The sequence below is a fragment of the Rhinolophus sinicus genome, linkage group LG06 (assembly GCF_036562045.2).
Source record: "Rhinolophus sinicus isolate RSC01 linkage group LG06, ASM3656204v1, whole genome shotgun sequence".
NCBI classification, from domain to species: domain Eukaryota; kingdom Metazoa; phylum Chordata; class Mammalia; order Chiroptera; family Rhinolophidae; genus Rhinolophus; species Rhinolophus sinicus.
The window spans coordinates 1271331-1287488 of NC_133756.1; the positions used below are offsets into that span (position 1 = coordinate 1271331).

The 16158-nt window shown below is 42.6% G+C and overlaps 1 protein-coding gene across 1 annotated transcript; it reads right to left on the minus strand.

Annotated features, from left to right (window-relative positions):
* Positions 1 to 1358: 1358 nt before the first annotated feature.
* Positions 1359 to 7784, minus strand: TARDBP (TAR DNA binding protein). Its single transcript, XM_074334059.1, has 6 exons — positions 7647 to 7784; positions 6371 to 6619; positions 5205 to 5368; positions 4506 to 4646; positions 3821 to 3991; positions 1359 to 3421 (listed from the first exon to the last, which is right to left on the minus strand). The coding sequence occupies exons 2-6, from the start codon at positions 6606 to 6608 to the stop codon at positions 2891 to 2893; spliced, it is 1245 nt and encodes a 414-aa protein (XP_074190160.1). The 5' UTR covers positions 6609 to 6619; positions 7647 to 7784; the 3' UTR covers positions 1359 to 2890.
* Positions 7785 to 16158: the final 8374 nt, after the last annotated feature.

Consider the following 16158-nt stretch of genomic DNA (forward strand, 5'->3'; position numbering starts at 1 on the left):
AAGATAACTTTACAGCATCTTTGTCACATATAAAAAAGAAATTGTGTTTTTCCAGTAAGACTCCAGACACTAAACTGTGGTGGCAACAAAAATTTTTATTCAACTGGTTCAAAAACTTTTTAGAATGAATGCATTTAGATGACCAAATAGACTTTAAAAACAAATCTTTGCCAAATAGTTTACTGCTAAACTTGAAAAAAATTTTAGGGTAGAATTAAATACCCATAGCTACGTAGTACCACAAACACGTTAATAAAAGGCTACGCAACATTGAGAGCCTTCTAAAACCAGTAACTAGATTTACACAAGTGGAAATAAGGGATTAAAACCATGCCATTGACAAGTTAACTTACCCCTGGGCTCCTTGAAGGCTTGTCAGTTTAGTCTTTGGAGGTCCCCGAATACCATTTTAACTGTTACCATGTTACTGCTGCTGAGTAACAGTGCAAGTGCTAAAATGCAAAATTCAGATGGTACAGGGTTTGGAAATCATGCAATTTAGATGCAGAAAAAAAAATAAAACAACTCAAGATCCTTTTACAGAGGAAACTGAATAATGAAACAATGTGGCGATCACAAGTCTAAAGGAGGACTTCATTTATAAAAGTTTAAAACACTTAACTTGCAAAAACCCTATTTATCATAATCTAATTAGATAAGGGCATTAGGTAAACTATCAACACAAAAATTGTTACATTCTTCCATTAGAAAAAACGAGCTCAACTCTCATAGTAGTTACATAAAAAGTACAATAGAGAATCAATATATTATTGCTTTTACATACTTAACAATGCATCGTTGAGAGTCTGAGTTTTGTAAACGACTTTATTCAACATGACTATTTCCCCCACCTTTGGAAGACAAAGCCCATTTCACTTAACGCTTCCACAGACAGACAACCCACCCTGCTAGGTCTTAAAGCTATCAAGCTTCTTAATGGATTTCAGGCACAAGATAATTTGTGGTTTCTTCTACTTTATCCCTATTGCAATTAATTCCACTTTTCAAATCCCAAACTAGAAAGGCGCTGATAATCCCTTCTTTTCAACTGATATGCTTTGTTACAAAGCATATAATTAACAGTTTTGCCCACTCTCCCCAAATAAGAGTATTTTTAGAAGGCAGGATTTCCCAATGGAGATTTATACAGGCCCTGTAAATAGAACATCACCCAAATGCACAGAGGCACTAAGAAAAAGCTGGAGGGTACTGCTTACCATTTTAGGTGCGGTCACCCAGACTTATTAAAAACTAGATTTAAAAAGAAAAAAAAAAAACTTTTCACTTTGGACAATGCAAGAACAAATAGCAATTAAGTCTGGGTATCAGGTGTCAATGCATGACAGGTGATGAATCCATTTGACTTGAGACAACTTTTCAAATAAGTTTATTTGAAGCAAAATAAACTATTGCCAAGAAACTTTATGAAAGTTCCATCTCAAAAGGGTCAAAAAGGGGAATTAACTGCTATGAATTCTTTGCATTCAGGGCTGCAAAACAAAGACACATATTATTTAAATCAGTTTTATTTAAGAATTTCCAACATTGACAACTCTTATAAAAAGCATCCAAGCACAGGACACAGAACTGCAGCAAACAGCATTCTTAAGGGTAGCTAACAGACATTAGAACTTCCACCCTTCTTTGAGACACCCCCAGCTCACTGGTGAACTCTGCTTCCAAGTACTCCTGCAAAGCACACCACAAGCTCAGTCCATGTTCTCAACCCATCAGCTTCAGTTCACATTACCACACTTACAGGTCAGTAACAGAAGAGAACACACACCATACAGCATTCACAGCAGTTGACAAAGGGGTAGGGGAAATACAAGTATCATTTCACTTAACACATTCAACTAACGTGGGTTCTCTAAGAACAAAACTCACTTAAAGTCTTCCAACAGATGTGGATGTCCTTTGAATGCAAGAAACATTCGTACATTATTTGCTATCATTGCTCTCTGCACACTCTCTCACCAAAGCCACAGGATTGAGAGACACATCTCGCCAAGTTACAAAATATCCATTATGCACCACCAAGGCTCTGCACGCGCTCTCCTTTCCTCGCTCATACTAGCCTTTCATGCCTCGGCACCACCATCAATCCCACACAAGGTTTCAAAAGTTCAAACAGCCTTCTGGTTCCATATCACAGCCTTGCGTTCATAGCGTTGATACGACTCCATGAAATAAAGAGTAGCGGATAAAAATGGGACACCCACCGTCAAAGACGCAGCCTGTGCAGCGTGATGACGAATTCTTGAATGAGAAAGCATGTAGACAGAAGTATTCCTACGGCAGAATATCTACAGCACCCCTTTCAATGAAGTGCTTCTTCCATAAACATTTGAAATGAGATGAACTGCAGAGATTAAATGAAGGCTTCATATTGTACTTTTGCATATGAAGGAGACAAGTGTTAAAAAACAAAAGAACCAAACACTGTGACACCATGATCTCCAAACAGGAGATTTTCCTAAGGAAAAAAATCCATATGGTGGGGTTCAAATTAAAACAAGGAGAAAAGAATGTAGTTCTAATCAATGGTTTCCATTTTGAACATGCAAAGAATTCACTGACAAGTCCAGGGATAAAATATTACAGGAGAAACCTTTTGATCTCAGTTGTAGTGTGTTGGTTTACCAATCAGGCGACAGCAGTTCACTTTCAAACACTCAATATTTCAACCCTTTATGTAACAAAACTTATAAAATTGCTTTAGCTCTTCCTTTTTCTAAAGAAAAATGTCAAAAATACTGCTGAATATACTTCACACTGAACAAACCAATTTTGAAAATTCTTAGTACATATGTATTTTACAATATACTTACCATGAGTTTAGAAAAATTTGAATTCCCACCTGTCTGTACACCCAGCCATCACCCACTGTCTACATGCCCCAGCTAGAAGGTTTAGAATCCATGCTTGAGCCAAAGCCTCCATTAAAACCACTGCCTGACCCTGCATTTGATGCCGAGCCCCAACCGATTGCTGCACCTGAATTAGAACCACTGTAAGAGTTATTTCCAGAACCAAAGGCCTGATTTGGCTCCCTCTGCATGTTGCCTTGGCTTTGGTTGTTACCTGATGGGCCTGACTGGTTCTGCTGACTGGCTAACATGCCCATCATACCCCAGCTGCTCTGCAGTGCTGCCTGGGCTGCAGCCATCATCGCGGGGTTAATGCTGAAAGCACCAAAGTTCATCCCTCCCCCCATATTACTACCTTGGTTGTTTCCCAAGCCAGCTCCACCCCCCCTACTGTTACCAAACCCACCCTGATTCCCAAAGCCACCCGGATTACCACCAAATCTTCCACTTCTTTCTAACTGTCTATTGCTATTGTGCTTAGGTTCAGCATTGGATATATGTACGCTGATTCCTTTAATGATCAAGTCCTCTCCACAAAGAGACTGGGCAACCTATAAGAAAATAAGGGATGTAAATAAAGGCAACTAAACCAATGACTCACACATCAAAGCAGCAATAAAACTTAGATTTTAAGCTACTACCTAAACTAGAGAAAAAATAAACAATGAACACTTATTTCATTTAACTCATAAAATAGCCTTTAGCTTTCATAAGGCAGCAGGGATTTTTCAGTTCACCTTCTGAAGATACAAAACATTCCCAGTTAAACACCACATATTGGAAAATATTAAAACATTTATCACAAATATCTAGGCCCATATATACACATATATATACCCTACAGCTTATAAATTCAGAAAGCTTAGCTAAGGGTGCCAATTAGCTGGACTGGAAAAGTTCAAGAGAAATTACCTAATTAGCTGGGACAAAATTATTAAAGAGAAAAATACCTGGTCATCTGCAAATGTAACAAAGGCAAAAGCCCTGAACGGTTTGGGGATGAAGACGTCTACCACCTCCCCGTATTGGCAAAAGAACTGCCGCAGCTCGTCAGCAGTCATGTCCTCTGTGCAGCGCCCAACAAACACCTTTCTGCTTCTCAAAGGCTCATCTGGGCTTTGCTGGTCAAATTCAAGGAAGGAAACACACCACAAATATTTTATGAGCAACAACAAGGGCATCATGGAAGAGGATGTAACAAAACCTACCTGCCTTTTATATTAGGTGAGTCATTAAAAAGCAGGTAGTCTAGAAACGACTGAGGAATGTCCTGGCAACAGGGATAATGTTCCAAATAAGCAAGTCTTGCTTGTTGGGCACGAGTTAGGCCTTTGGAACGAGACTAATGCATGATTATCTTTATGTTTTAACATGTATCTAGGTAAGAAATTGTTAACTTGCTAGAAATCACCAAAGAATAAAATGAACAAAGTTTTTGTTTAGAGGAGTAATAAACTAAGTATTTCAAACAATCATAAAATATTCAGCATGCATTAAGGTCCTAAGGCAAAAGATTTCAAGAACACACCCCTTTTCCACCACCTTTTCCAAATGTATTTAACATTTTATTTTACAGCGTCTTCTAAGGAAGTTTGTTGGAGAAAGTGCCCAAAGCAGAAGACAAGAGTGAAGTACCTTAGAATTAGGAAGTTTACAGTCACACCATCGTCCATCTATCATATGTCGCTGTGACATTACTTTCACCTGGGTTTCATATTCCGTAAATCGAACAAAGCCAAATCCTTTTGAATGACCAGTTTTAATATCTTTCTTGACCTATAAAAAAAATCATCTAAATTTACTAAAACTACACACACACAAACACAACAAATGAGAATTGTTTGACGATGTGAATGGATTCAACTGGATGCAGTGGCTTAATTAAAACTTAAACCAAGTTATTCTTGAGGTTTAAGCAACAGGAGGATGAATGTTGAATTCAGATCTTGTTATAGTCGAGTAAAACTCATCTACATAATTTCAACAAAATGTTTTAGAATACAAAGATAAACTAGGTCTAGTGTTTACAAATCTTAAATGGAAAAGCAGAAAATGTTTTTAAATCTCCCATCAATGTAAGTTATAAAGAAAAAAAGCTAATGTCACCTCCTTTTCTTAAGTCTTTATGCAACAGGATTTTATAATGTCAAAGGCAAAAATATATGGTACATATATAAAGGGAAACAGTGTAAGCAAAATTTCTTTCAGCATCGTCTATGTATACATATCACAAATATTATCTTGTCTGCTGAACATGAAGGGCAGTGTCACTAGAACAGGAATTCTGGGTGCTCATTCACTGGAAAAGAAAAAACAAATAAAATTAAAGTGTACCTGAACCATAAGAACTTCTCCAAAGGTACTAAAATATTCTTTTAGATCCTGTTCAGTTGTTTTCCATGGGAGGCCCAACACTATTAAATCAGATGTTTTCTGGACTGCTCTTTTCACTTTCACTGCTGATGAAGCATCTGTCTCATCCATTTTTCTTTTGTTATCTAAACAAAATGCGCAGAAACTTTTTAGAACTCTTCATTTAACACTGCTTAAAACACACTGCCTTCTACATCTAGAAATGAGAGGCAAATAGATTTTAAGAACAATAAGACACTGAACACTTCTGGCTGAGTGGTTAGCTCTAAAGGGCAGAATGAAGGAGTAAATGGTGAAGGTGCTTTTCTGGTGCAAATCCAGGGACTCCCATCTCTGGTTTTGTAATATCTCAAAATTACAAGTGTATATTCTCTCCTCTCAAAAGGTGTATCAAAATAAAAATAACTATTTCACTTTGACTTTAAAATATATTAAGAAGGAAAAGAACAGTGTGATTACTATGTTTTTGTCTATTAAATGTATTTGCTTAATTATTTTAATGCCTGTAACTTAAAAACTATGTGCCCCCCAAAAATCTACTTTTATCTCTAGCTGTGGATTTAAGGGTGACCTCAATTTTATTTTTCTTTCTAAACTTTCAACAATAATCTCACGCTTTGCAATAAAAAAGAAAACCTCAGGTCAGTTTTAAAAACTGACATTTGGAAGGGAAGAGAGTAGCTAAATGACGTTTTTAGAAACACACTATGTTTTAGAGCAGTTTTAGGTTCACAGCAAAACTGAGAGAAAGGTAGAGACTTCCTATGTACCTTCTTCCTCCCAAAGGGCATGCATAGCTTCCCCATTATCACAATCTCCCACCATGGTGACTTGACACATTTGTTACAACTGATGAATCTATATTGATACATTATTATCTAAATAACATGGTAACATTTGTTTGGTTATTTAAATAAATACATAGTTTTCTATTTTAAAAAATGCTCTGTAATTTTGTTTTCACTCATTTATAAACTACTGGTGTTCCAAACTAGTCTAATAACAACATTTAAAGAAATACTTGGGTTATAGGAGCCTTTACACCAGGAGAACAGGCCACCATCTATGACTAAGAAAGAGACGCAAACCCGACTATAGCGTTATTGCAAAACCAAGTGGCAACAAACCTTTGGGGTAGTTGACAACATATACTAGATTTCCCCAGCCAGCGTCTGGGGCGTGCAGAATTCCTTCTACCAGCCGGACACCTCTCATACACTGAGACACTGGATTTCTGTAGCGCAGCCCACAGGCCCCTGGAAACTGGGCTGTAACTGTGGACAGCAGCACCGTCCCATCGTCTTCCGACGGTATTTCAATGGGCTCGTCATTCTCATCTTCGGTTACCCGAATATACTCAGACATCTTTTATTTCTCTTAAATAGAAAAGAGAGATGAATGACCACACTTGTGTCAAAGGCATTGTTTCCTTACAATCAGCTGATTACCACCACTACCATGCCATGGTTCTGACTTCCAGAAAAATTCTTGCTGTTTGGATTCGTATGTGCTGGCTATTCCTGAAAAAAAAAACACGAGGACGCAAAGATAGTGACTCCTATTAAAATGGGATGCCTCGCTCGTTCATTCATTCAATAAACCTTTGCTGAATGCCTATTATGCATCTGGGGCTGCAGCTCTAACTGTGAACCCAGTTAGTCCCGGGTGGCAGGCTGCTCACAAGCGGGAAGCGGGGCAGTGAGGCGGGGGTCAGCAAGAGGAAGGCAGCATTATCTTATGACAATCGTGACACGTGTACTCGAAGGAAGTAAAGACGCTTGAGGGCCGGGGAGCACCTCCGCTGGCTGAGACGTGTGTGTGCGTGTGCGTGTGCATGTGTGTGTCAAAGTGGATTTCCCTAAGAAGGCGACGCAGAGGCTGAGTCCTGAGGACTGAAGAGGAGTCGCGAGCCAGGTGACCAGAACATGAACAAAGTTCCTCCCTGTGTCTCATTTTGACACTTCCGGGGGGCTCTCCAAACTTGAGCCTCAAGGACAGCGGCGACAGGTCCTTCTAGACGCGGGCCACCACCTCCCAGAAGCCAGTGCGTGACGGCCAAGGGAGGAGTTTGAAAGCGCTGCCCGGGCGGGGCTGCGGGGGCACCAGGCCTCAGCTGGCACTGTCGCCCCCGAGGGCAAAGCACCGGAGGCACAAAGCATCGCCCGGCCCCGAAGCCAGGCCGAGCTTCTGCCTCAGGACGTACGGCCCCGCGGGCCCAGGGTGCCACCCGGCGCCAGGCCCTAACGCCGCTCCCGCCAGGGCCCGCGAGGGCGGGACGAAGCAGGCCCGGCCCCGCAGCCCCTGCCTGGGGTGGGGGCCGAAGCCGCTGCGTACGTCTCAGGCCGCCCAGCGCGGGAGCCGAAGCGCCCGGGGCGTCCTCAGTGAGAAGCGTCCGCGACTCACCCGCTAGGCCGCTGCTAGGAAGCCCGACAGGGAAACTCCAGCAGCCAGGGATCCAGGAACAGCCCAGATACCGTTTCGTTCCCACAAAATGGCGCTAGGGCCGCCTCCTCCCCTCGCCGGCCGTCGTCCTCTCCCACCGGCTCCCCGTCCAGAGGGGAAGCGCGTCGCACGGGGACACCACAGCCCTCTCGCCAGAGAGTTCGGACTCCCTCCTCGGAGCCTGAACATACGGAGTTGATTTGAAGGTTAAAATAAGACCAGCACCTGGGCCTGAAAAGCTGAAATTGAGGCAACGTGGATGCGTGAGCTTTTGCCTCTCCCCACGTCGCGTGGCAGATGGTTTCACCCGACCAACCGGCCCTGTGTCTCCCCCGGAGCTCGCGCACTTTTGCGCGAGACTAGCGCAGGGGCCGGAGCCGGGAGGCTGGGGTGGGGCGGGCGGGGCTGGGAGGGGCGGGACGCAGGGGGTCCCGGGCTCGCCAGACCTTCGCGCAGCCTGGGAGGTAAGGGGAGGCCGGGCGCCTTTATCTCAAAAGCCGGCTGGTTGCGTCCTCTCCTCCCTCCCCAGCCCTCCTCCACACCTGGAAAGAATAACTTTGTTTTAAATAATAGCAATGAGAGCGCCTGCTACTATGTGGCAGATTCCTTCTGAGTACGGCGTTCATATTTAGTTGCCCTAACAGCCTTGTGTGGGAGGCATTATTGACACTATCCTCATGTACAGATGAGGAGGAAACTGAGGCACAGAGAGGTTAAGTATCCTGCATAAGGTCACCCAGGTAGTGAGTGGTGGACCTGGGATTTGAACCCTAACCCTAATGCTAATATATTCCAGCTCCAGGTCTCTAATAATACGGTAATAGTGTACTTCGTCTATGTTAAGACCTCTTGGGCCAGGGTCAGCTCAGTTAGCTCAGTTGGTTAGACGCGGTGCTTTTAACAAGGTTGCGGGTTAGAGCCCCACATGAACCGCTGTGAGCTGCGCCCTCCACAGCTAGATTGAAACAACTACTTGACTTGGAGCTGATGGGTCCTGGAAAAACACACTTAAAATAAATAAAAGTATATATATATATATATATAAAAGACACACCTCTTGTTTCAGATTTCTGAAATCAGTGTGTGATTTCAGTTCTAGTTCCATTGACGATGTGTCCTAGTTTAACTGGTAACAATTTTAATTTTGTAGGGTATGGGTGTATCAGCTTCGATGAAACGCAGTAATACCAAAGTGCTCTATATTTATGCATTAACTCATTTAATCCTCACACTAACCCTATAAGGTAGGTGCCATTGTTATTATTCCTGTTTTACAGATGAGGAAACAGAGGCACAGAGATTATGTAACCCTGCCTAACTAAGTCACAGGGCTAGTAAATGGCAGAGCTGGGATTTGAACCAGGCAGTCTGGTTCTGTAGTGGGTACCTCCTGCATCTAGGGAATCTGTATTAAGTCCTGAAAGTCCGCCATAGATGCCCACTGTTCATGTTAACCAGATTATGCCTCAACCAATTTGGAGAGGGAGTGGAGGCAGACAGAATGGGTGACCTTTACCTGCCCCCAGGGATAGCCCTCATTTCCCTGCAGATGAGGCTGGACAGAGTCCTGGATGGTCACTCACATTTCAAAACACTGGATGAAGCAGGGAGGTCTGTGTCATCGCAATCCACCCAGTCATTTTGGGGAGAAGTGTTTTATTACCACCATTTTGCATAAGAAGAAATTGAGGCTTGGAGGCCATGTGGGTTGCCCGAGGTCACACACTTGCCCAAGAATGTCACCCAGCCCATAAATTGCTGGCCCACGTTTGTTAGACCTCAAAGCTCTGCTCCATCCACCACCTGGGCCACTCTCTCTGTGACAAAATCGAGACTGAGGCATTTAGTGTAGACATCTCAGTGGGTCCTGAATGCCTCCTACAAGTGGGCAGAGGTGGGTATGCGGAAACTGGAGAAAGGCCATGCAGGGACAAAACAACAAAGGCTGAGGCCGGCCCGGTGGCTCAGGCGGTTGGAGCTCCATGCTCCTAACTCCGAAGGCTGCTGGTTCGATTCCCACATGGTCCAGTGGGCTCTCAACCACAAGGTTGCCGGTTCAACTCCTCAAGTCCCCCAAGGGATGGTGGGCTCTGCCCTCTGCAACTAAGGTTGAACACGGCACCTTGAGCTGAGCTGCCTCCCGGATGGCTCAGTTGGCTGGAATGCGGGCTCTCAACCACAAGGTTGCCAGTTCAGTTCCTCAAGTCCCGCAAGGGATGGTGGGCAGCGCCCCCTGCAACTAAGATTGAACATGGCACCTTGAGCTGAGCTGCCGCTGAGCTCCTGGATGGCTCAGTTGGTTGGAGTGCATCCTCTCAACCACAAGGTTGCTGGTTCGACTCCCGCAGGGGATGGTGGGCTGTGCTCCCTGCAACTAGCAAGGGCAACTGGACCGGGAGCTGAGCTGCGCCCTCCACAACTAAGACTGAAAGGACAATAGCTTGACTTGGAAAAAAGGCCTGGAAGTACACACTGTTCCCCAATAAAGTCCTGTTCCCCTTCCCCAATAAAAAAATAAAAATAAAAAACCTTACTTTCCACTGGTGTAGAGAAATTGAAAAAACAACAACAACAACAACAACAACAAAGGCTGTCCCTTCCCCCAGAAGTTTTCAGGGCAGCTGGGAAAATCAGCAAACACAATTCTGCAGATGGTAAATTACTCCTCCGGGAAGAGAATCGATAAGGCCAGAGAGAGCTGGACAAGAATCCTCCCTCCCCTCTTAGCTGAGTGTACCTCTCTGGGTTTCAGCTGTGCAGCTGACTGTCAAAATACTACTTGTTTGAAATGTGTTTTGTAAGTTCTCTTAGTTTGTTTGTTTGTTCATATCCCTTACACATTAAGCCCAAAGGTTGTTAGAGGGCCAAAAAGGGTCTGTTCTCACCCATCTCCTCTCTTCTGAGCATTTATTAAATGCTTTCTGAAGATAATGGATCAGAAAGTATTTGCTGAGCTCTTACGCCTTATCCAGTGCTGTGCTGCAACTATAATGCAAAGACACAAGGAAAATGAAAGCCAGCTACAGCCTGTATGGAGTAGTCTGTAATCCAGGTGGGAGGAAACAGAGAACAATTGGAGAACAGTCCTAGGAGGCATGAAGTGTGTGGGTGCCAGTGCTGGGCAGATGCTGAGGGACTCAGGGGTTCCCCAACAGCTTTCTGGGAGGCTGGCTTCCAGCATAAGGATGAGGAAAGAGAAAGTACTGGACAGAGAACCAGAGTGTCTGGGCCCCAGTTTGCAACCCAGTCACTAGGTGTCATTAGTGTTTTTAATGATCAAATTGTCCTAATTATGGCCTGGGGAAACCCTTTAAACTGGCATTGGGTCCTTTTGACGTGTCCCCATTAGTCTTGGAGCATGTTCTTGCCTTCTGGCACGAGATGTTTCTGGCTCATCTGGAATCAGCCATTCCTCTACAGAACTCTGGTTCCTTTTAGTCAGAAAAGGCATCTGGGCTTTAGGTATATTCATTGCTAAATTGTTGTCACAAGCATTTTTGAAAGTTGAAATCATATAATACCAAGGCAAGCTGTTTCTATTTCATCATGATTTACTTTCCTTTTAATTTAAATATCTTAGAATCTGCAAAAATTAAGATATGCCCCCCCATTTGTCCTAGGTCTTAGATTTTAACAATTATTTTTGTAAAAATCCAATTAGCACAAAAACACCAGTAACAAAAAACTGTAGTCCTGTGTTCTACCCAACTCCTTCCTCTCCGTTTCAGAGGTAACCATTCTTTTAGTTGTTTCTTATGGATTTGCCTACATATTTTATTATTATTGTTATTAACATGTTAATTCTTTTTTTTTTTTTTAACTTTATTTAAGTGTGTTTTTCCAGGACCCATCAGCTCCAAGTCAAGTAGTTGTTTCAATCTAGCTGTGGAGGGCGCAGCTCACAGTGGCCCATGTGGGGATCGAACCGGTGACCTTGTTGTTAAGAGCACCATGTTCTAATTAACTGAGCTAACTGGCCGCCCCTTGCCTACATATTTTAAAATAATAAATCTATTCTGCAATATTTTGATTTATCAATTTTAGAGATTATCTGTTGATTTCTTATTATGATCAGTGAGGTTTTTTAGTTCTCACACATTCCATTATCACTTCCATTCTCTTAATATACTTATATCACAATTTTTGGTTAAATACATACATTCAGTGTTTTCAGTATTATGACTACATGAGTTTTATTCAATACTAAACCAATGAATATACTTTCTCTTGCAACTTTTTGTTTTTCCTGGAGTTAATAGTTGCCTGTTTTTTTCACGTCTTTTGTTCTCTTTGAATAGCTAAATCTCCCTACACTCTCCAAAAGCTGTATAAATCTCCCAAGGTTTTGCTTATATTCAAATCTGTCATACTTATCATTTCCATTTTTTAATTTCTTAGAGCCTTCAGAACTCCCTTCCCAGGTTGCTTTCTGGGACTTGTCTTAGCTGTTATCTGGGATGTCCTTACATGTCTGCACATGGCTTTATTCCACTCTCACACTTCACTGATAGTCTGGTTGTATATAGAATTTTAGGTTGTAAGTCATTTCCCCCCCAGCACTTTGAAGATATTTTTGCACTGCTCTCTAGCTTCTCTTTGTTGTTTCTGAGAAGTCTATTGCATTCTTGGTCTTTCATGTAATCTGCATTTTCTCTCTGACATCTTTCATAATCTTATCACTCGTATTCTGAAATTCAAGATGATGACTTTATCTTCCAGGAGATCTTTCTTCGTTATTGTTCTGGGCATGTGGTGATCTTTTCATTCTGGATATTCTTGTCCTTCAATTCTGGAAAGTTTTACTTTTTACTTATTACTTGGACAATTCCTTCCCCACTGTTGTCTTGGTTCCCTGTTTCTGGAATTCCTATGAGTTAGCTATTGAATCTTCTGCAATGACCTACCATTTTAAAAAAACTTTTTTCTTTTGTTGTGTACATTTTTCTTTTTGTTGTACTTTCTGTGAAATTTCTCCAGCTTTATCTTCAGTCCTATTGGATTTTTAATTGTTGCATCTAGGTTTTTATTTTCCAAAAGATCTTTCTTATTCTCTGATTTCTCCTTGATTATAGCAACTGTTCTTGTTTCATGGAGGTTGTATTTTGATGTAACTCTCTGAGGATATTAATGATAGTTTCCTTGATATTTTCTTGCACACAACATTACATCTGTATCATCAAAATGATTATTTTATGTTTGTTTGTTTTGCTCTTCTCTTTTACGTTAGATGTTTCCTCAACAGAATCTCTGCTCAAAGTCCACAGCCCATTTGGAGTATTTCACAGGGAATCGTTGTTTGCACTCCTTTTATTACCTCCTGTGGGGCAGAAATTGAGTCCAGAGTAATAACAGACTAATTTAAACGAGCACTTATATGCTAAGCTCTGTTTTGAGTAATTTAATTCTTACCTCAGCCCTATGAGGCAAGTACTACTATCATTAGCATTTCCCAGCTGAGGAAACTGAGGCACAGAGGCCATGTAACTTGGCCAAGGTCACACACCTGCACGTGGCAAAGCTGGGGTCCTTGGTCCAGAGCTTGTCCTCTTAACCACTTCTAATCAGGCACCTTATTTAGAACCCTGGCGAACAAGTTTCTCTCTAGACTTCATAGAAAACAACCACAATATATAAACATTTATTGACCACTTACTAAGTGCTGGACACTGTTCCAAGCACTTTGCCTGTATGGATTCATTTAATCCGCGTAACAGCCCTAAGTGGGAACTATACAGCGTTTAGTTCCCTTTGACAAAACCGTTGAGAAGCTGAACCTGCCCGAGAATACCAGACAGTAAGAGCAGCTTCAGGATTTCAGATCTAGGCTCTCTGGCTCCAGAGCCCTCACTTTTTTTTTTCTTCCTTCTTTTCCTTTTTGGGCCTCAGGAGCGGAGTTGAGTTTATTATCCTCCTCAGTTGATGATTCATCCTCCTCCTCCATCTGGGAGAAGTCTCTCTTATTTCACTATTTCTCCCACTTATTCCCAATCCCTCTTCCCTGCCAACCCCCTCTTAGACCCTCACTCAGGTGTTTCTCTGTCCTTTAACCCGTGAATGCCCTTGCAAAACATACGCAGTCGTTCTGTGAGTGTACATAGCAAAAACAGGCGTTTACGCAGCACGTGCCATGGTGCCAGGTGTTATTCCGGACCAGGGATGGACAAACCACAGCCCACGGGCCAGATATGGCCCATTGAAAGATTTTGGATAACCCACCAGCTAAAAAATGGTTTTCACATATTTAGCTAGTTGAAAAAATCAAAAGAATAATATTTTGTGATACGTGAAATTTATATGAAATGCGAATTTCAGTGACCATCAATGCTTGAGTGTTACACAGCCACACATGTTGTCTGTGGCTGCTGTCAGGTTGTATCGGCAGATCATGTGGCACAAGGCCTAAAATATTTACTATCTGGTCCTTTACAGCAAAAACAACAACAAAAATTGCTGACCCCTGCTCTAGATGTTGGGAGTATATTTTTAATTTATATTTAAAAGAATGATGGTTTAACTGGGGGGTGCCTACAATTCATCATCCAATCTGGAACTTTTGAGAGAGAAAGAGAAGCTATGAAGTACTGGGACAACTTGAGGTAAACTAGTTTGTTCCTGGAAAACGAGCATGTATGGCCATCTCTCTTTAACCCTCATCCTGCCCAAGATCACCGGCTCTGTTTGTTGTGTTTTTAGAATTTGTCCATGGTGTAGATAAACGGGGCTCAGCAAACTGTGGCCTGAGGTTCAGATCTGGGCCACAGCAATGTTTGTACAGCGTGTAAGCTGAGGTTTTTGAATAGTTGGGGGGGAAAAATCAAAGAAGAACACTATTTTGTGACACATAAAAATTATATGAAATTCAAATTTCAGTATCCATAAATAGTTTGGTTGGAACAGCCATGCCCATTCATTGTCATATCACCTAAGGTTGCAACAGAGACCCTATGGTCCAAAAGGCCTAAAATATATAATATCTGGCCATTTATACAAAGGTCTGCCAAGCCTTGCTCTGGATGATTGAGTCTAACTGCTGCAGAGTATTCTACTGTGTGACTCTCCCACCTTGACTTGCTTGCTCCCCAGTGAATGTCCCTGGTTTGTCCCCTGGATTATCCGGGGGTCCAGAAGGAGAACATCCCTGAGATCCAGCTAAGTGAGACAGCTGGCTCATGGAGTGGACACACACTTAATTTTCCTTCCTTCTGTGTTGTCACAATTTCCAAGACTTTTCCATTGTTCACTGTTCCATCAAGCCGTGCTGAGAGACCCCCTTCTCCCATACCATTCATAAATGCATTCCTCTATTCAACAAGTATTAACTGAGCGCTTCACGTACTAAGTGCTCCGTTCTTCTAGACACCGGGGATTCAGCAAAGGAGCGGAGAGAAGTCCCGCCCTCTGGGAGTTTACAGTCTCCGGTGCTGTATTCACAGAACCCTTACTCAGAACTTGATGTCGTTAGCCATTGGTATTCTCACAACAATTCTGAGATAATATCATCTCCATGTTCCCGATAAGGGAACCAGCTCAGAACTGCCAGGCTGGGTATGAGCTCCTCACCAGACTGGTTGTGGCACCTGGGCACTCAGATCCTTGCTGTCCTGCCTCTATGCCCAGTTTGCCCACACTCCGCCTCTCCCATTTCCACTCTCCTAAACTTTTTTGCCATTCTGACTGAGTGTAAAATGCTCTCATGATGTCGTTTTAGTTTCCATTTCTCTGATATCTAGCAAATTTGACTATTTCAGGAATCTGGGCTCTTCACTGTTAATTTGTTCCTTGAAGTCAGAATAGTATATTTTCTAAACAAGGTAGAAAAATAAGTTTTAACAGAGAAATTGGCAGACATTTACCTGCCTTCCTCCCTTGTTGCCACTTGAGGCTTGTGTTCTAGCAAAGAGACACACCCACCTTGGCATGTGTGCTTCATGCAGACCACCTGGGGTCAAAGTTCAAGCTGCTCATCAGTCATGTGCCTTCTTACCAATTACTAATGGCTCTGGGCCTCTATTTCCTCATCTGTAATATGGGGGCAGGACCAGCCCCTGCCACGTAGAGAATTAAAGTGTTCAGTATATAGAAGGTACCAATGAATAGTAGCTACCAACCCTGTCAGTGCTCATGAGAAAGGGAAAAAGAATCATTATGTGGTGATGGCAGAGACTTTAGTGTTTTCCAGAGGGTCTCCCATGACACCGGTGTAAATAATTTCAGTACTTAGCTTTTTCAGAGGGAAATTCTGCTCGACTAGAGCAACCACAGGCCCAACATTTAGATCAGGAGTAAAGCATGTGGTTACTTGTCAACACGACTTCATAGGGAGTTTGGGAATCATTGCTCTCTTCCAGCTGGCAGGGGAGAATGAGGGTATTCTGGTTGTGTGCTCACAGACTTGGGGGTGTAATGGGGTGCACACTCTCCCCAATACCAGATCTGGGGGCTCAGACACATTAGAAGGTGTCCAGAAGTTTCC